This window comes from Tamandua tetradactyla, chromosome 2, assembly GCF_023851605.1.
Source record: "Tamandua tetradactyla isolate mTamTet1 chromosome 2, mTamTet1.pri, whole genome shotgun sequence".
In the NCBI taxonomy this organism is placed as follows: Eukaryota; Metazoa; Chordata; class Mammalia; order Pilosa; family Myrmecophagidae; genus Tamandua; species Tamandua tetradactyla.
The window spans coordinates 100,365,567-100,388,071 of record NC_135328.1 but is presented as its reverse complement, the minus strand read 5'-3'; the positions used below and the strand labels follow the sequence as shown (position 1 = coordinate 100,388,071).

Below are 22,505 nucleotides of genomic sequence, written 5' to 3'. Positions count from 1 at the left end.
ACCCACAGTTAACATCATCCGCAATGGGGAAAAACTGAAAATGCTCCCCCTAAGATCAGGAACAAGACTAGAGTGTCCACTATCACCACTATTATTCAACATTGTGTTGGAAGTTCTTGTCAGAATAATTTGGCAAGAAAAAGAAATACAAGGCATCAAAATTGGAAAGGAAGAAGCAAAACTCTCACTGTTTGCAGATGATATGATACTGTATGTCGATAACCCCCCCAAAAAACAGCAAAACTACTAGAGCTAATAAATAAGTACAGCGAAGTGGAAGGTTACAAGATCAACGCTCAAAAAATCTAGTGTTTCTACACACTAGTAATGAGCAACCTGAGGGGGAAATCAAGAAAACAATTCCATTAACAATTGCAACCAAAAGAATAAAATATTTGGGAATAAATTTAACTAACGATAAAAAAGACCTATACAAAGAAACCTACAAGATATTGCTAAAAGAAATCACAGAAGACCTAAATAAATGGAAGGGCATACCGTGTTCATGGACTGATTGTAAAAATTCAGAAATGGATAGTGAAATACTTCCTAATTGTAGCACAATACTGTTAGTAGACCAAACAAGGTCGAATGTGAGAATGATAGAGGGAGGAAGGTTGGGGGTACAAATAAAACCAAAAGGAAAGACAGATAATAAAGACTGAGATGGTATATGCGTACAATGATACTGACTAAATGTACAAATTAAAAAATGTTTTTGTATGAGGAAGAACAAAGGAATGTCAATATTGTAGGGCATTGAAAACAGATGGTAATCCACATTTTAAAACTATATAAGTCAATAATCAATCAATATAATATACTACATTAACAGAAAGAAGGAATAAAAAACAGCACAAGATCATCGCAACTGGGCGGTGCAATGGTAGCTCAGTGGCAGAATTCTTGCCTGCCATGTCAGAGACCTGGGTTCGATTTCTGGTGCCTGCTCATGCAAAAAAAGAACAAAAATTAAAAAAAACCAACACATCTTTCGATTAAGAAAAAGTATATGGCAAAATCCAACACTTTCATGATAAAAAAACTCAGAAAATTAGAGATAGAAAGGAATTTCTTCAACATGATAAAGGGCATTTATGAAAAACACAGCTAAAATCATAATCATGAAATATTGAAAGCTTTCTCCCTAAGATCAGGGAAAACACTTTCATCATGGCTATTAACAGTGAATAGAAATTCTAGCCAGAGCAGTACGGGCAAAAAATAAATAAATAAATAAATAAATAAATAAGTATCCATATTGGAAAGGAAATAAAAACTCTATTTGCAGATGACTTGATTATATATAGAAAACCCTAAAGAATCCACAAAGTACTACTACAGCTAATAAACATTTTTAAAAGGTACACAGTACATGATCAACATACAAAAAAGCGTTCCCTTATATACCAGCAATGAAAACTCCAAAATGGAAATAAAGAAAACAATTCTATTTACAATCATACACAAAAGGAATACATTTAATCAAGAAGGTGAAAGTCTTATATACTGAAAACTGAAAAACTACTGAAAGAAATCAAAGACCTAAATAACTGGAAAGACATTCCATATTCACGGATTAGAAGACTTAATATTGTTAAGATGCCAGTATTACCTAAAGTGATCTACAGATACACAATCTCTATCAACATTCTAATGTCCTTTCTCACAGATATGAAAAAGGTGATCCTCAAATTCATACAGAATTGCAAGGAGCCCCAGATAGTCAAGACAATCTTGAAACAAAGGAACAAAATTGGAGGTCTCACATATCCTTATATCAAAACTTATTACAAAGCTACAGTAGTCAAAACAGCATGGTATTGCTATAAGGATAAGCATTTAGACCAATGGAAAGAATTGAGAGTCCAGAAATAAACCCTTATCTCTGTGGCCTACTGATTTCAACAACAGTGCCAAGAACATTCAATACGAAAACAAGTTTTTTCAACAAATGGTATGAGAAAACTGGATATCCACATGCAGAGAGTTGGGCCCCTATCTCAAACCATATATAAAAATTAACTCAAAATAGGTTAGAGACCTAAATATGAGAATTAAAACCATAAAATTCTTAGAAGAAAACATAGAAGCCAAATCTCCATGATCTGAGATTTGGTAATGCATTCTTATATATGGCACCAAGAACAAAAGCAACAAAAGGAAAAAATAAATTGGACTCCATCAAGTTAAAAACTTGCACATCAAAGTACATTATCAAGAAAGTAAATAGGGGACGACTTCCGGGTCAAGATGGCGGCTTAACAACGTGCGCATTTTAGTTTGTCCTCCAGAACAACTACTAAATAACCAGACACAGTACAGAACACCTCTTGGGGCCACCTCAGTGACCGGACACAGAGCGTAACCCAGTCTGGACCAGCTGGACCGGCTGCAAGCACCCCCTAGAACAGTGAGTTCCCAAAGCTGTGGTGGCGGGTGCCCCCCCCCACCGCCACAGGCCGGTTCCCAAAGGGGAAAGGAAAGGACTTTACCAGCAGCAGGGACTGGGCACAATCAAACCCTAATTGCGGAACTAATTAACAAATTCTGACTACTAAAAGTAGGCCCCCAGCTTAGGTGAACCTGATCAAAGCAGAGGTTGCTCATTTTTGCCCCGGCGCCAAGGGGGCAGGACTGACAGAAAAAGGGGGGGGGGGGAAAAGAAGGAAACAGAGGTTTTTGTGGCTGTGTATCTACAAAGGCTTGACAGCCTCTGGACACAGTGGCAGGACTTTTCAGGCTGCAACTGCCCCAGGCATAGGCAGAAGTGAGCTCTTTTGGGGGCTTATCTGGAGCCTGTGCCTTCCCCAGGGGAGGGGTGAGGCCCAACCCAGGTGGAATCCCTCCATCAAGGGGTTCAGACAACAGGGCTTGGTAGTTTGAGGCCACTGGAGCCAGCTTACAGCCTGTCCTCTGTCTCCGCCGTGCACTCAGCAGGGAGAGTCTGCCAGGGTTGGGGGTGCCGCATCATCTTCTGCTGGTGGGACCTGCAGTCAGACAAGTGCCACGTGCTGGGCAGGAAAAGAAAAACAGAGTCCAGAGACTTCACAGGAAAGTCTTTCAACCTGCTGGGTCTCACCCTCAGGGAAAACCGACACAGGTCACTCTTTTCTCCTGACAGGAGGCCAGTTTGGTCTGGGAAAATCTGGCTGGGGTCAATAATATCTAAGTAGACCCTCCTAAGTGGGGGGGGGGAGGGGGGGCGGCGGTGGAGGCACCACACAAGCAGGGCAAGAAACAAGAAAACAAGAACTGAAAAATTCTCCTCTGTTAAACAAAACTTAAGCTAGAGGTCCAGATAAAGCTGAACAGAATGTCAAAGAACAGATAGACAACAAATTCATCCAGCAAGAAAACCCTAGATAAAAGAAGTGAAAGCAATCTCCAGAATAAACTAATTAAGGTATTTAAACGCCTAGACGCCAGCAAAAAATAACAAATCACACTAGGAAAATTGAAGATATGGCCCAGTCAAAGGAACAAACCAACAATTCAAAGGACATACAGGAGCTGAAACAATTAATTCAGAATGTATGAACAGACATGGAAAACCTCATCAAAAACCAAATCAATGAACTGAGGGAGGATATAAAGAAGACAAGGAAAGAACAAAAAGAAGAAACTGAAAGTCTGAAAAAACAAATCACAGAACTTATGGGAATGAAAGACACAGTAGAAGAGATGAAAAAAACAATGGAAACCTACAATGGTAGATTTTGAGAGACAGAACATAGGATTTCCAAACTGGAGGACGGAACATCTGAAATCCGACAAGAAACAGAAACTATAGGGAAAAAAATGGAAAAATATGAGCAGGGACTCAGGGAATTGAAAGACAGTATGAAGCGCATGAATATACGTGTTGTGGGTGTCCCAGAAGGAGAAGAGTAGGGAAAAGGAGGAGAAAAACTAATGGAGGAAATTATCACTGAAAATTTCCCAACTCTTATGAAAGACTTAAAATTACAGATCCAAAAAGTGCAGCGTACCCCAAAGAGAATAGATCCAAATAGACATACTCCAAGACATTTAATATTCAGAATGTCAGAGGTCAAAGAGAAAGAGAGGATCTTGAAAGCAGCAAGAGAAAAGCAATCCATCACATACAAGGGAAGCCCAATAAGACTATGCAGATCTCTCAGCAGAAATCATGGAGGTGAGAAGACAGTGGGATAATATATTTAAATTATTAAAAGAGAAAAACTGCCAATCAAGAATTATATATCCAGCAAAATTGTCCTTCAAAAATGAGGGAGAAATTAAAACATTTTCAGACAAAAAATCACTGAGAGAATTTGTGACCAAGAGACCGGCTCTGCAAGAAATACTAAAGGGAACACTAGAGACAGATACGAAGACAGAAGAGAGAGGTGTGGAGAAGAATGTAGAAAGGAAGACTATGAGTAAAGGTAAAAAGAAGGAAAATTAGATATGACATATAAAATCCAGAAGGCAAAATAGTAGAAGAAAGTACTACCCATGAAGTAATAACACTGAATGTTAATGGATTAAACTCTCCAATAAAAAGACATAGTCTGGCAGAATGGATTAAAAAACAGGACCCATCTATATGGTGTCTCTACTGAAAGGACACGAGGCCGACACAAATGGACATTTACACACCAATGTTTATAGCAGCATTATTAACAATTACCAAGAGATGGAAACAGCTAAAAGTCCATCAACAGACAGTTGGCTAAACAAACAGTGACATTTACATAAGATGGAATATTATGCAGCTGTAAGACAGAATAAAGTTATGAAGTATGTAACAACATGAAATGACCTTAAGGACATTATGCTGAGTGTGATTACCCAGAAACAAAAGGACAAATACTGTATGGTCTCACTGATATGAAGTAACATTAGTGAATAAACTTGGAATATTTCCTTGATAACAGAAACCATCAGGAGATAGAAATAGGGTAAGATATTGGGTAATTGGAGCTGAAGGGATACAGATTGTGCAACAGGACTGAATATAAAAACTCAGAAATGGACAGCACAATATTATGTAATACAATTATGTTAAAACACTGAATGAAGCTGCATATGAGAATGATAGAGGGAGCAGGGCTGGGGAATAAATGAAATCACAAAGAAAGATAGGCGATAAAGATTGAGATGGTGTAATCTAGGAATGCCTAGAGTGTATAATCATAGTGACTAAATGTACAAATTTAAAAAATGTGTTTGCATGAAGAAGAACAAAAGAATGTCATTACTGCAGTGTGATGAAACTAGATGGTACTTAATATTTTAAAATTTCAACTAATGTGTGAGACTAAAGCAAAAAATATTTATTTGGTACAAATCTATACTTTGACTAGCGCATCTCCTAATATAACTTATGTAGATAGTTGACTGAACACCTTAAGTAAATGGAACTTCGTATAGGACATGAGATTATGTTGGTTTGTCCAGGTCATGTCCTGATGAATCCCAGAGAGATTTGATCAGTGAGTGGAAAAGTATTTGCAAAGTCCCCTTTGGGTAATGGTGAGAACGGGGGAAAACTCAACTTCCCCAAGTTGAATTTTTGATATTCTCATAAGCAGTGTGGAAATCAAAGCTATAGGCTGAGCCCCCAGTCTTGGGGTTTGTTCATATGAAACTTAACCCCACGTGGGATAGGTCAAGCCTACTTAAAATTAAGCCTAAGAGTCACCCCCAAGAGAACCTCTTTTGTTGCTCAGATGTGGCCTCTCTCTCCAGCCAACACAGCAAGCAGACTCACCACCCTCCCCCGGTCTACGTGGGAAATGAATACCAGGGGTGTGGATCTTCCTGGCAGCATGGGACAGAAATCCCAGAATGAGCTGAGATTCAGCATCAAGGGATTGAGAAAAACTCTAGAATGAGCTGAGACCCAGCATCAAGGGATTGAGAAAACCTTCTCGACCAAAAGGGGCAAGACTGAAATGAGACAGTGTCAATGGCTGAGAGATTCCAAACAGAGTGGAGAGGTTATCCTGGAGGTTATTCTTATGCATTAAGTAGATATCATCTTGTTATCCAAGATGTAATGGAAAGGCTGGAGGAATTGCCTGAAAATGGAGAGCTGTGTTCCAGTAGCCATGTTTCTTGATGATGATTATATAATGATACAGCTTTCACAATGTGACTGTGTGATTGTGAAAACCTTGTGTCTGATGCTTTTTTCTACCTTGTCAACAGAGGAGAGGAACATATGGAATAAAAATAAATAATAGGGGGAACAAATGTTAAAATAGATTTAGTTTGAAATGTTAGTGATCAATGAAAGGGATTAGTAAGGGGTATGGCCTGTAAAATTTTTTTTTTCTGTTGTCTTTTTATTTCTTTTTCTGAATTGATGCTAATGTTCTGGGAAATGATCATGATGATGAATATGCAACTCTGTGATGATATTGTGAATTGCTGAGTGTATGTGTTGGGAATGTTTGTGTTTCTTGTAATTTTTTTTAATTAATAAAAAATTAAAAAAAAAAAAAGAAAGTGAATAGGAGAAAATACATGCAAATCACGTATGTGGTTAAGGGTCTAATATCCAGAATATATGAAAATGCAAGTCAAAACCACAATGAGGTATTACTTTACACTCACTGGATGGCAATAATAATAATAATAATAAAACGAGAAAATACCTGTTGACAAGTATGTAGAGAAATTAGAACCCTGGTAATTGCTGATGAAAATGTAAAATGATGAAGCCATTGTGGAAAACAGTTCGCGGTTCCCTCAAAACGTCATATATGTACAGAATTACCATGGGACCTAACATTTCCATTCCCTCCCTATGTACTCAAACAAATACATGCCTATATTCGAAGACATCAATACTCCCAACAGCCAAAAGGTGGAAATAGTCCAAATGTCCTCCAATGGAAGAATGGATAAACAAACTGTGATAAATACAATAGAATATTAGTCTTAAAAAGGAATGAAGTAGCGATACACTCCAAAACATAGATAAACCTCAAAAATATTATGTCAAGTGAATGAACCAGACACAAAAGCCATATACTGCCTGATTCCATTTATATGAAATGTTCAGAATAGTAAATCCAGAGACAGAAAGCAGATTGATGGTTGCCAGGGGGCAGGGGAAGTAAAGAATGGGGAGTAACTGCTCAACTGGTCCAGGGTTTCCTTTTGGGGTAATGAAAACGTTTTTGGAAGTGGTGGTTGCATAACACTGTGAATATACTAAACACCACTGACCTGTTCATTTATTAAATGGTCGACTTTTTTTAGAAGGTTTACTTTATGTTATCTGAATTTCACCTCAAAAAAAAGACAAGATAACAACTTTTTCAGATATACAAAAACTGAAAGAATTCACCATCAGCACACCTATCTTATAAAAATATAAAGCAGTGACGGTCAAGCCCTACCCGAGACTGAGAAATTAAGATGAATTAGCGCTGGAAAGTTCAATTAAAAATGAGAGCCAGGTCCCACACCCAGGGAAATCTGATCAAATGCCCAGACACCAGCAGAAAATAATGGATGACACTCGGAAAATTAAAGATATGGCCCAGTCAAAGGAACAAACCAATAGTTCAAATGAGATACAGGAGCTGAGACAACTAATGCTGAATATACGAACAGAAATGGAAAAACTCTTCAAAAACCAAATCAATAAATTGAGGGAGGACATGAAGAAGACATGGGCTGAACAAAAAGAAGAAATAGAAAATCTGAAAAAACAAATCACAGAACTTATGGGAGTGAAGGACAAAGAAGAAAAAATGGAAAAAACAATGGATACCTACAATGGTAGATCTAAAGAGACAGAAGCTACAATTAGTGAACTGGAGGATGGAACATCTGAATTCCAAAAAGAAACAGAAACTATAGGGAAAAGAATGGAAAAACTTGAGCAGGGGATCAGGGAACTGAATGACAATATGAAGCGCATAAATATACGTGTTGTGGGTGTCCCAGAAGGAGAAGAGAAGGGAAAAGGAGGAGAAAAACTAATGGAAGAAATTATCACTGAAAATTTCCCAACTCTTATGAAAGACCTAAATTTACAGATCCAAGAAGTGCAGTGCACCCCAAAGAGAATAGACCCAAATAGGCATTCTCCAAGACACTTACTAGTTAGAATGTCAGAGGTCAAAGTGAAAGAGAGGATCTTGAAAGCAGCAAGAGAAAAACAATCCGTCACATACAAGGGAAACCCAATAAGACTATGTGTAGATTTCTCAGCAGAAACCATGGAAGCTAGAAGACAGTGGGATGATATATTTAAATTACTAAAAGAGAAAAACTTCCAACCAAGGCTTCTATATCCAGCAAAATTGTCCTTCAAAAATAAAGGAGAGGGCGGGCCGCGGTGGCTCAGCGGGCAAGAGTGCTTGCCTGCCATGCCGGAGGACCCCGGTTCGATTCCCGGCCCCAGCCCATGTAAAAAACAAACAAACAAACAAAATATAATAAAACAAGAAAATGTTTAAAGATGTTTCCCTTCCTTCCATCCTTCCTTCCTTCTCTCTGTCTTTCCTTCCCTTCCTCCCTCTCTCTTTAAAAAAAAAAAAAATAAAAAAAAAAAAATAAAAAAAAAAAAAAATAAAAAATAAAGGAGAAATTAAAACATTTATAGACAAAAAGTCACTGAGAGAATTTGTGACCAAGAGACCAGCTCTGCAAGAAATACTAAAGGGAGCACTAGAGTCAGATACGAAAAGACGGAAGAGAGAGGTATGGAGTAAAGTGTAGAAAGAAGGAAAATCAGATATGATATATATAATACAAAAGCCAAAATGGTAGAGGAAAATATTATCCAAACAGTAATAACACTAAAAGGTAATGGACTGAATTTCCCAATCAAAAGACATAGAATGGCAGAATGGATTACGACCCAGCAATACCACTACTAGGTATCTACTCAAAGGACTTAAGGGCAAAGACACAGACGGACATTTGCACACCAGTGTTTATAGCAGCATTATCTACAATTGCAAAGAGATGGAAACAGCCAAAGTGTCCATCAACAGACGAGTGGCTAAACAAACTGTGGCGTATACCTACGATGGAATATTATGCAGCTTTAAGACAGACTAAACTTATGAAGCGTGTAATAACATGGATGGACCTAGAGAACATTATGCTGAGTGAGTCTAGCCAAAAACTAAAGGACAAATACTGTATGGTCCCACTGATGTGAACCGACATTCGAGAATCAGCTTGGAATATATTATTGGTAACAGAGACCAGCAGGAGTTAGAAACAGGGTAAGATAATGGGTAATTGGAGCTGAAGGGATACAGACTGTGCAACAGGACTAGATACAAAAACTCAAAAATGGACAGCACAATAATACCTAAGTGTAATGTAACTATGTTGGAACACTGAATGAAGCTGCACCTGAAATATGGTTTTTTGTTTGTTTGTTTGTTTGTTTGTATCTTCTGTTTTTGTTTTTTCTTTTTCCTTTTTATATATATATATATTTTATTAGTATTATTATTTTAATTCTCTTCTCTATATTAACATTCTATATCTTTTTCTGCTGTTTTGCTAGTTCTTTTCCTAAATCGATGCAAATGTACTAAGAAATGATGATCATACATCTATGTGATGATACTAAGAATTATTGAGTGCATGTGTAGAATGGAATGATTTCTAAATGTTGTGTTAATTTCTTTTCTTTTTTTTGATTAATTAAAAAAAAATTAAAAAAATTGGATAAAAAAATAAAAGCACATAGTAGATTCGGAAAAAAAAAGAAAAAAAAATAAATAATAGAGGAAAAAATGTTAAAATAAATTCAGTTTGAAATACTAGCGATCAATGAAAGGGAGGGATAAGGAATATGGTATGTAAAAATTTTTTTTCTTTTTCTGTTTTTGTTTTATTTTTCTGTTGCCTTTTTATTTCTTTTTCTGAATTGATGCAAATGTTCTCAGAAATTATCATGATGATGAATATGCAACTATGTGATGATATTGTGAATTACTGATTATATATGTAGAACGGAATGAGCATATATTATGGATGTTTGTGTTTCTTTCTTGTAATTTCTTTTTAATTAATAAAAAATTATTAAAAAAAAAAATAAATAAAGCAAGCCACATATGCAATCTTCAATTTTCTAAAAGCCACATTAAAAAGGTAGAAAGAAACCAGTAAGATTAAATATTTTATTTAATCCAATATATCCAAAATATTATTTCAATATTTATCACAAAAAAACAAAATTTTTACTCTTGTTTTGTATGAAATCTTCAATAGCTTATGTGAATTTACTTTTAAAGTATATCTTAAGTTAGACAAGTCAACATTTCCAGTGTTTCAATGCTACCTATGGCTAGTGGTCACCGCTGTGGACAGCACAGGACTAAATTTTCATGACTGGCTTAAAACAATCATGGTCACTTTCCTGGGATTGTGAACAGGAAGCCCTAGGCAAGGTAGAAAGTAGTTAATGGCTATTTTGTAGGAAATGAACAGTGTGTTATGTGCTGAAAATATTGAAATATTAACCCCTGGTACTTGTGAATATCTTATTTACAAACAGGGTCACTGTGAATGGAATAGTTAAAATAAAATCAATTCATCCTGGAGTAGGATGTGCCCTTAATCCAATATAACCGCTGTCCTCAGAAGGTGAGGAAATTTGGATACAGACCCACAAATAGACACAAAGAAGAGAACATCATGTGAAGATGGAGACAAGAAAGAAGGCCATGCGGAGATGGAAACAGAGAATGGAGTTTTACTGTTATAAGCCAAGGAACGTCAAGGATTGCCAGCCAATGCCAGAAGATAAGAACAAATTCTTCCCTGGAGTTAGTTGACACTAGGAACATAGCCCTGCTAATGTCTTGATTTTGGATTTCTAGCCTCTGAAACTGAGATACTAACTTCCTGTTATTTTAAGCCATCCAATTTGTGATATTTTGTTACAGGAGTCATAGGAAATTAAGACAATACAAATCACATCCATCTCATATCTTCTCTTCCTATAATTTCTCAGTTCTCATAAATATAACAATTATACCATCTTGAATGCATGATCACCTTGGATTTAGTTGCCTAAGAGTTTGATAAGCTAGGACTAAGAGGGGCTGAGGAATCAGCTGGCCATATTTCTTGTACTTTTTTCCTTAATTATATATACAAAAGGGATAAACATATTATCTATGTATGATATGTACCTGTGTGCCCTGCATCTCAGTAAATGTGTGCTGTATAACCGAATCTCTATGGTTCCATCTCAGATCTTCTGTTCATGACCTAGCTCTTGGAGGATATCCAATACCATATGAAACCATTCTCCAAGGTCTTCCATACAACTAAGTACAAATGACCTGAACTCCTCAGCTCCTTTGGTTATCTCTCTGCCTCTAAAAGGTTTAGACCTTATATTTTGACTAGAAGGTTTGGTCTTTTTTGCATGTACCTTCGTCTACAGTTTATTTTACCTTATTTTACCTTATTGATGTTTTTCTCTTTATATACACCTATTCCGAGATTCATGAGAAACAGCCTATGCACATAGGAGATCTAGTGCACATAGAAAGATCTACCTAGCTGACAAACATCCTGTTAACCTATTAACGATTCTTCCTCTGGTTGCTACCTTAGAATATGAAGGCCTGTTACTTAAAAGCAATGCTCCCAGGAATCTAGCAGATTCTCTTATAAAAGATTCCTCCTCATAGAACTATCAAGACTCTATGTTAAAGTATCCAAATATTTAAAACAGTTTTGTTCAATAAGACAGTTCATGGAAACATACTCTCCTAACATTAAGCAAATATTCAAGCAATAAAATTTGAGATCTTACACAGCAGCAGATGGAATAGCACACAGAGAATTGTTTCATAACATTCATCTCTTAATTTAATTCTTTGAAAAAAAAAAAAACTTTGTAGTTCTTCCTACAGGTACATGGAGAAAGAATTAGTAGGGTAATTTCAGTGTTCAATGATTCCCTCTTGAACTGCAATATGTGGAAGTCTGCATAGCATAGAGGTTATGATTTGGACTCTGAAATCAGACTAACCTGTACCCAAAACCTGGTTCTAACATACAGTAGTTCTGTGGATTGGGAATATTTCTAAATACCTTTACGTCAGTTTCCACATATGTATAATAGATATAGTATAAATAATGCTAATATAATAATAGAGCTAATAGGATTAAATTATATTTCATCTATAAAGTAGGTTATCTTATGCTTGACACACAGAAAGCTTAATAACAACCATCTCTGAGTATGGTTTGGTTGTCTGCTTGACTTCTTCACTGTGGGTCATTTTTGTTTTTCGGGATTTTTTTTTTTTTTGCTATGTCTTATATTTTTGTTTGAATGTCAAGAACTGTGTATAAAACAACAGTAGAGACTAAAGCAAGAGGAAGTTAAGGGGTGGGCCACGGTGGCTCAGCAGGCAGAGTTCTCGCCTGCCATGCTGGAGACTCGGGTTCAATTCCCAGTGCCTGCTCATGCAAAAAAAAAAAAGAAAGAAAGAAATTATAAAGCTGAGGAAATATCAGAGGAAGAAAAACATCAAGACAAGTTCCATCATGAAATCTCCTTCACTATCTTTCTCCAAATAAATGTTTTCCTAGATTTTCTTCTTTTTGAAAGGAGAAAATAAATTGTCTCTTCCCCTCCCCCTTGTGTTTTAAAATTCACTAGGTAAAGTATAAACTGAAATGTAAATAAAAGGAGTTTCCTTAGCAACAACCTGTCAGAAATAAGCTGAAGTTTTATAATTTAACTGTCTTCATTTCTAGAAATTATCACTATAAACCAAGAATAGATTAGAACAGATTAAAATTCAACAATAAAAATGTAATCAAGATGAGAAATTCCATAGTTCAATCTACTTTGTCTCTTTACTTCTAATCATGCATAAATGTACACACATATTTTCTAGATAAATGGCATCACTGACTTTTTGTAATGAAAGGTCTATTTCTGTACAGAAGACAGAATAAATCCCTTAGAATTTAATTTTTTGGCACTTAAGAAAATTAAATTGAATGTTACAATTTAACATTCCCTCAGCAAACTATAACTATTCAGCTAAAAAGATCAACGTGCATATCTCTAAGTAGTTTTGCAGATCCTTCCCAATTGTCTTCTATGGAGCTACTGCACTTCCAAATTTTAGTTTCCCTCACATATTAAGCAAAAAATAGAGTGAGGAGGATCTTGGACAATTCCCAAACAAGAACAATCCAGACCTGAAAACAAAATTGAGGGCAATTCACATAATCAAAATCTCAATATGAAATCTTACGTGCTTATCTTTCCTTTCTAAAACATCTTGCTTTTGTTTGCATTTTTGAGATGTCTCCTTAATATCTGTTGCCTGTAAGAGTGAATCAGAGAGGAGAAAATTTAGATAAAAACTTAAGCATGCCCATTATGTTGCCCTACTATCCAAATATTAAGCTATTATAAGAGTTTACCCATAGCAATGTTTTTCCATGGTTTCTTTCAAACCAAATTCATAACTCCCACCAAAATACCAAAATTATTTGCAAATCTGTAAGTTATTTCTATCAATATTAGAAGGAATTACAATAACATGCTTATATGTTTATGTTTTTAAATTTACTTTCACATGAAATTTCATCTGATCCTCAAAACAAGCCTTTAAAATGCACCAGCTATATTCCTGTCTTTGTACACATGAAGAAAACAGGTTGAGAGAGGCCAAGTAACCTGTATATAGCTAAAAAAAATTGGTAATACCTTAAAGGTCTTATTTCCAATGCAGAGTTCTTTCCATTATACCAAATATACTACCTCTGATATTTTCATTAACACATAAAACATATTAAATTGTCATTGGCACATATTACATATTATAAATGCACAAAATGTTTACGCCAAATAAAGTAGAGAAAAGAGTTAACACTGCAGGTCTGAAAATCTTTTCTTAGAAAGGACTGCTGGCTATTTTCTGGGAACCTGGATTTCAGGAGTATTCCCACCATTCCCTAACTAATAAGAGGGTGGCTAACTGTATCTATATTATCTGTACAAATAATATGGGTTATGCTGAACAACTGGTGTCTGGGATTTTAGTATGTGCTAAGTAGAGAATACTGACATGACCAGCCCTTATAAAAACCTTGGATATTGAGTTTTTAATGAGCTTCTCTGGTAGATAATACTTTATAACACGAATATGGAGGAATTCAGCATGTTCTTTTTATCTTCCCTGGAAGAGGACTCTTGAAAGCTTGATTTTCTCCATGTTTCATTCCATCTAGCTTTTCCCCTTTACTGATTTTGCTTTGAGTCTTTTGATATAGTAAATCTCGGCTGTCAGTACAATTATATGCTGAGTCCCGTGAGTCCTCCTAGCAAATCACTGAGCCTAGAAGTGGTCTCGGGGACTCACAACACCAAGGGCCGAGGCAGTAGGAGAGGTAGACAGGAGTCTCCCTCTGAAGAGGGAAACTAATATTTACTAAGAGATCATAAGCTAAACACTAAGCTAAGTGTATACATGGGCTAAATGACATGTACTGTATCACATAAGGTAACAATCACTAGCCTCACTTTACTAATGAGAACAGTCACGCTCAGTGGAGTTAAGTAACTTGCTCAAGGTCAGGCATTTGGTAAATGGCAGAGTAGGGATTTAAAATATAGAGCTCTGTTATCCAGAGTTCTATATGCCCTTTCTACGACACTATATCACCTGACTAGAATGTTGAAAATAAAAATTACAAGTGTTGGAAAAGGTTTTCTGCTAGAACAGAAGAGGAAAAAGAATAGTATGAACAGTCAACCAATTTAAATCATTTCGTTCCTTGTCACACAATTATAAATGTAAAACTTTTTGTTTTACAAATACAGACTGATAATAATGTACTATCACAAAATCACTTCTTCAGAAAAATAATTCTAAAATATCTTAGGCTATGTAGATTTTCACATAAATAGCTAAAGCTTACAGATGTTTGAGAATACTTTAACAGACAGTCTTTTATTAGGAACAGACAAGCAAATATGAGCTTTAAAGATGATTCTTTAAGTAAGAGAAATAATGATGTTTAATATTTATTGCATAACATTATAATAAGTTAAAAAAATTATTGTATACATTTTCCCACTATAACAGTAATTTAGCAACAGTACAGAAAATTCAAGAAAGAAAAAAAAAGCAATTACAAACCCATTCCTTAACTACAACCAACAAATATTAAGGTATTAATAATTTCCAACTATTAGCTTTACAACCTTGAGTAAATCTAAAACCTCAAAAATAAAAGATGGATCTGTCTAGAGAATATTTACAGTCTCTACCTGCTGTAAAATTTGAGATGATCAATATCAAAGATCTTTAAAAATTAGATTCAATCAAGTCCTAAACTATTTCCTGTTCTTAATTACCGTTTATTCATCTAGACTTAAGTATAATAATTTTTACTCACTTTACACTTTGGTAGAATTAATATCTAATAAAAATTTTTTTTCTTGCATGGTACTACCGTAACGACTGAATCCTTTCCTATTATAGATATCATATTCCTAGATATGGCCTTTCTCACTCAGTAAAGCATTGCTATCATGCATACTAAGTAATTATCTGGTACAAAAGTTAAAACTTACATTAATCAAAATTTGTATACTGAATAAAGTTTAGTTGTTTCTCCTCCATAGATAAATCTTGAGATAAAATATTATATAAAAAATACACTGAAAAAATATATACTTTCTACAGTATGACCTTGAATAGTGAAAATTATTTTCTACACAATTTTTCCAATAGCAATGCGAGGCTGAAATCCTCCCATTATGATCAAAGACCCAACTTCAAGTAGAGTGGTTAATATCAGGAATACCTAGCACAAACAATTTGAAATGATTTCCTGGTTTGATATATATCCCAATGGTTTAGCTAACAAAGGCTACTAATTGGAGATAACTGATCAATTTATGTCTAAGGTTCTTAACCAGGTGTCAATGACTTGACTTCAGTATGATTGTGAATCCCCAAAATCTCAAGCAAATGTCTGCATCTGCCTGTATGTATTCTTCTGGAAAATGGGCCCACAGTTTAAACCATTCTCAAAATAATATCTGACCCAAATAATCCTCCTAAAATCTTTTAAAATTATACTTTCAAAGACAGGGAACATATTAATTGTATTATTTATTCTGGAAAATGAGTGGGATATTTACTGATCTAATTTTTTATTTTTTCCCCTGTTTCAGTTGCAGTTTGTAAAATGGTTTTTCTTTTCCTTTCCAAAGGTTCGGTTCTTTAGATACATAATCTTCGAAAGTGAATTACCTTTTGTGTTTATGTTGACAGCTTTTAAAGAAATGAAAATCTGAAGTAGTAAAATTCAGTGTTAAATCTGTGTGCTTTATGAGGATATATAAAACTGCTTAAATTTCATGTCAATCCAGCAATCAAATTAGTTGCATACATTTACATTAAAAGAAGATAATGCTTGTTCTTTTAATACAAACTTTTAAAGATCTTAAGTGTATGGCTCATTCTAATCTTTGCTTTTCTACATTTACAGTGCTTCTAATTCTGTGATTGCAGCAGGACTATATGCTAAGAATCACTGAACAAATTTATGCCCCTTAGGTTCTTAGTGTTACATGATTAACCTTATTTTGTCATTCTGAAATCGTTAAAGCAGAAGAAAGTCTTGTCAAAAGCAAGTATGTGCTGCGTTAATCGGGATATAATTAATCTCCTATTACAGTCTCCTATAAATTCTGAATAATTTAATAACAAATATATTAAAGCAACCTCTTACGGATTTGATCAGTACCTCCAACAGAAAAGAATTTTCATGAACATATTATTTTATACAAATGTATTTAGCTTTTATTTTAACAGTTATTATTTGGATAGACACTAAATCTCTGCGGATGACTATAAACATGCAGTTTGGTTTTTTTTCTACTTCAGACAAAAGGAAAAAGGGATTTGATGAGAAACTAATAGGGAATGGAAATAGCACTACTTAAGTCTTATGGACAGGTAATATTTTGAATGCAAAAGCGCTGCTTTAGCTAAGTGTATACATTATTTGTTCACTTTTAATCTCAAACAAATTTAAGGAAAAAGTATCATGCCAGTGTATAGTAGGATGGAGTGATTGTGAAAACTCTGCAATTAAATGCCGTTGTGGGTGTCAGCTGTTTTAGAGTTAACGTTATAAAATGTAGCCTATGTCTATTTTTTAAAATCAGTTACTCCACACCTAATGACATGCTATAAAAGCTGAATGGTTCCTCCTGTTGAAGCTCTACCTGTTTACAAGTGCCAGAAATACTAACTCTTTGATAACTGTGTTGACAGAGTTCCTTTTGCCTAGTGAAGGGAAGTAAAAATGAACCAAAGGATATTTCCAGAAAGGATTAAGAAAGCTGTTAAAGGTCATGACTCAGTTCTTAGGTATGTATGTAGTCCAACATTCTAGGAATTTTAAAATAAAAATCAAAATGTTTTTCTAATTCTTGTCTACTTAAGGAATTACTATTATTCCCTTTCGTCACAGTGAAAATCAATGTTGGAAATAAAATTACAATTTGAGAAAAAATATTACCCAGTGAGAATGAATGTAGATGACTAAACAACTCTTAGTGTGATGTATAATGCCAAGGGACCCTTGTAAATTGTCATGCCAAAGAAATTTCATAAATGCTATTTATTCTGAGAAATGAGATATTCTATATCACTTTCCTCCAAAAGGGCAGATAATTACAAAGCAGATATAATGAATTCAAAGAGGAGCTCAATGTTTTTAGGAATACCATATGAGTTATCTTATAATTAAAATAAACAATCACATTTCATTTTCTCTTATTACATCTTAGAATTTCTATAAAGTAGAAACTCTCCAACATTGATGATTAGGACCTTGAAACTCCTACGATGGTGAAAGAATTCCTAATTAAGGAACTTAAAGAAACACAGCTATGAGTAAATTTGTAAAATATTTTCTAAATTTCCAAAAACAAAATACAAATAATCCAAAATAGAGTTAGGAAAGTACCTTCTCTTTGATTCGCATTTCCAAACTGTGACGCTGCTTTTCAATTTCTTCAATCCTATGTGTTATAGGAATTTGACCTTCTTTAAGTTTTCTTACTTCTTCTTTTAGTCGGTCACGAGCTAGTTTTACTTCTTCATATTCCTGACGAACATTTTCATATTCCTTGCAAATAATTTAAGAAATAGAAGTTAATGTGCATCTAGTCTAAACTAACATATATTCCCTTTGGTATGTTTATCAATATAAAAATTTTCCCCTCAAACAACAGAAATAGTGAACACCAATATAATGATTTATTAAGAATCTTAATACTCAACGATCATTTATCTCTATCATTAGGTTAGACTCTCTGATTTCAATTCTTTTACCTTTTTTGATCCTTATAGATTTATGGAACAGTGTATGGTAAAACAGGAAAGAAAAAGCCACAAATATAGTCATAGACTTTTCCTCCAATAACATGTATTTCAATTCTAACCTTGGGAATGTATTAAGGGAAATATTTTTAGCCCAAATTGTGGTCTTAATAAAACATATGCCACACAATGATTAAAAAGGAAGATAGTATTCTCAGTAAATTTATGAAATAGATATACGATTATAGCTAAGATAATTCAGCCATGTCTGGAGAAGTTGATATTAGTGACATACCCCAATTAAATTTAACAATGACCCAACTAAAGACAAAGATTTAATTCTTTTTCCTAGAGCTCACAATCTAGGCCCTTGTTTTCTTATAAGCATTTTCTAAAGGAGACCATACAATAATTGCTCTTTTGTTTCTAGTTTATTTTGCCTCAAAGATTTAATTTTTAATCTGTGGAAGACTAAAGTCTGAAAGAATTAAAGAGCATTGACTTAATGATTGCTTACTATAAAAAATAATACATATAATAAAACAGTAAGAGACATTTTATGTATGATAAAGCAAAAAAAAATTTTTAAGCCTCTAATTTGAATACACTGTAATTAGTGAATTTTTCCCTTTCTTTTACTCGTGTGTGTGTGGCGGGGGGAGTAAGGGCGGAAGGAAAAAGTTTAGAAACAGCTTGAATTCACCACTGTTACCAATTTAAAAATCCATGTAGCCCAGTAAATTAATACTTACTAAGCTCCTGTCATGCAGGTATTTTACTAGGGTTGGCGCTTTAATAAACATGACAGAAAAGAGCCCTATCCTTATGGCTCTCACACCTTAAAAAAATGAGTAAATAAACAAATGTAACCAGGCTGGTAAAAAGAAAACAGTTCTGATAAAGGAAATAATGGGAATGGGAGGAAGTGAAGGGAGAACCTTCTTTGGATAGGAATTTGGGTAAGCTCTTTCTGGGGAAGGGAGCTTTCAGCAGCTGGAAGAATGGGCCTGGGGCTGCAGTTTCCAGGGAGAGGGAATGGCATGTGCAGGGTGGTAAGGTAAGGACTTTGCCGCCCAGAAGATGTGACAGTGGCTGGTGGTGCTAGAGCATAATGAGCAAAATGTCGAGTACACGGGACTGAGAGACAGGGCCAGATCCCACAGAGCACTGGGGCCATGGGGAGGAAAGGGGGAAACCAGTGGAGGTGCTTTAGCAGAGGAGTGATGGGGTTTAACTTGTCCTTTTTAGGAAGTTCTCTAAGACTGAGTGTGGAGAATGGGTTGGAGGATTCTAAATTTGAAAAGGGATTGCTCTAGTTTTGCAGTTGACAGGCTGCATTGATTATTGAAAGCTAAAATTCATTCAGTGTTTGCCCTTAGACTTAATTTCCACCATACCTGAAAGAGAATCATGACGTGGAGATTTGGATTTATAATGTTTAGTCATTTGAGGGTGAGCACATAGCATAATTAAATATGATTTAATATTTGGATGAATTCCAAATAAGCTGTTTGAAATGAACCATTATTGGTCTACATTGTGAAAAGCACTGTTCACCGTATTGAAAAATAAAATAAGTATATTAAATTTATCCTAACTTGTAAGTTTAAGTTGACTGATTCTCTTCAAGATGAACTGTGACTTTTTTGGCTTCTTAGATTTGGGTTTTTGTTAGTGTGGTAGACACAGGACTCTCTGGTATTGTTTTATGCACACCTCATTTTAAGGATTTCTTTATGTGGAGCATTCAGTGGTAATGATTTTGTTTGAAGGTCAAAAATGTGTCAGTGCTTTCTCAGAGTTTTCCATGGCTGAACTTTGCTGCCGTTTGTGTGTTTCAGAGAACGTGACTGCTATCCCTAACCGGGTACGTCAGCATCTTGGTCCCTGTCCTTGTAATTTAACAGGGCCTGTGATGTTCACTGCTGCTGTGACCAGGTATGGGCTGTCTGATTATAAGGCACAGAAATTAGACTGATATCATGTGAAGAACACCAGTTTCCTATCAACAGCTTTTTAATGGGTAGTCTTTAAAAATTGAGACCGTATACTGTATTGAAAATTCATATAATGGGATTTTAAATTCAGTTTTCCTCTTCTAGTATTGTCAGTTTAGTTGATAGAAAGAAAAAAAAATGACTGCAAATATTTCACTGAGAGGATGATAAATACTTACTTGGAAGCCTTTAAGAGAATATATGGACAGAAAATACATTATTTTCAATGATTTTTACTACATTTACAGAGCTGTACAATCATCACCACAATCTAATTTTAGAACATTTCCACCACCCAAAAAGAAACCTTATATCCATCTGCAATCTCCAATTCCCTCCCACAGCATGTTTACAACTACTCTATTTTCCTACATAAAGAATCATTATTTTTGCTTACATTTATCTCTAATAATTAAGACTTACCACCCATGGTCTTTTGGCTTCAAGCATCTCAATTAAATCTAAATGTCGCTTACGTTCATAGAACCTTTCCACATCTTGTTTATATCTTTCATTCCTTTGAATCATTTTCTCTAGATATTCAGTTTTCTCTTTGCATGAGGTCTAAATAAATATTTGTTGAACAATTAGTTTAAATGAAAAAAGACAATATGTCAAACCTTTAAGCAATGAAACATACAGAACTAGCAAAATCTCACAGTAAAAAAATTACATAGAACTGTGTAAGAGTAACACCTAGGTCTGAGTTCTGGTGTAGGCTCTACAATTTACTAGCTATGTGAACACAAGGAAGCCCTGCAAATCTGAATTTGAACTCTCCTTGTCTAAAGAGCAATTTAATTAATATATGAAAGCTCAAGAGAAGCTGTAAGTGACATACATAAGAAAATTGACATTGTTAGGATTAATATGTTATGAACACTCATAACTTAAGGACTTAGAAAAAGAGGAAAGTTAAAATTCAGCCTTTACATTACAAATGAACAAATACAAAGATGTACCCAAAACCTAGTATGATGTGTGCCTATTTTCTTTCAAAGGGATGGCAGTTAGTTATGTGTTTCAGGTGGGAGTATTAAATTTTTGATATGGAGAAAGGTGAAAGAACTGAAGGGAGTATCTGAATTAGGATAAAATAATTGTAAAAAGCTCAGAACTCATTTGGTCATTCACTTTGAATAAGCACAATAATAAAAATTACATTTAGTTGTAACAAAATACAAATTATCAAGTAGAGACAAGACAGTTAGTTTAGGAGAGAGTATTTGTTTACAAGATTTTTTATTATGAAAATTTACTCAATTTATCTTAGTTGTTGGGACATGGAGAAAGACATTACATATAACTTTTCAAATGATATGTTACAAAAGGACATTTTTATATGTTAATTAAAGGTGAAAATAAAAACAACACTGCAACTGCATGTCTTACAAAGTCTACCTTTAAGCAACTGAAAAAATATGAGAATGGGTTCAATGAAGTGCTAAATTAAAAACTCCATATTTGCTGTACTACCCACAGCCTATGATGTCTGACATATAGTATGTCGCTAATCAATAATGAATGAAAAAGAATAATACTCTAACCTTCTGAAAGAAAAAAATTATAATATCCTTATATTTGATCCCTTAGAAATGCAAATAATAACAAATATGTGCTGAAATGATAGTCAAATAAATTTTCCAAACTTCATATTATCAAACCAATTCTTTTCTTTGTTAGTTATTTCAATTGATGTTAGCAACAAAATCCTGGGTGAAAAATACAATGAAAGTATAAATTTACCCAATGAATCAGAGCAATAGACACTCTCACATTTTCGGACTTATAATTCAGTTACGGAAAATAAAAATACGTTGTCCATTTATAAATACCTCTAGTTGTTTTTCTTTCTCCCTGAAGTTTTTGAGTTCACAGTGATACCTGTGCATTTCTGGAGGACCAACTGACTTCTCAGTAGCTTCCAGGAGTTCAATTTTGCTGAGTTTAGCAAATTCCCCAACTTTGTCCTAGAGCACAAAAATTAAATATCAGCAACTATTATTGCTTATAAAGATTTTCAAAATGCATTTCACTTGATGATATCTGTCAAGATGAAACTTAAGAAAAAAACACTTCAATAAGCAAAATCTTACTATAAACCCATGACCTTTCATATACAATTCTTTAAAAAAAAAAAAAACTTAGGGAATGAATTATCATTCTT

At 34.6% G+C, this 22,505-nt stretch overlaps 1 protein-coding gene across 4 annotated transcripts in view; it reads right to left on the bottom strand.

Annotated features, from left to right (window-relative positions):
• The window catches only part of SMC5 (structural maintenance of chromosomes 5), a 135,617-nt gene that overhangs the window by 67,527 nt on the left and 45,585 nt on the right, over nt 1-22,505 (bottom strand). For all 4 annotated transcript variants that reach the window (XR_013170486.1, XM_077148414.1, XM_077148411.1 and 1 more), the window contains exons 5-8: nt 22,174-22,308; nt 20,762-20,902; nt 17,986-18,147; nt 13,245-13,316 (exon numbers count right to left, since the gene is read on the bottom strand). Coding sequence is in view for 3 of the 4 variants with exons in the window: in XM_077148414.1 (XP_077004529.1) it covers nt 13,245-13,316; nt 17,986-18,147; nt 20,762-20,902; nt 22,174-22,308 (510 nt within the window). In the remaining variant the exon portion in view is untranslated. The remainder of the gene's footprint in view (nt 1-13,244; nt 13,317-17,985; nt 18,148-20,761; nt 20,903-22,173; nt 22,309-22,505) is intronic.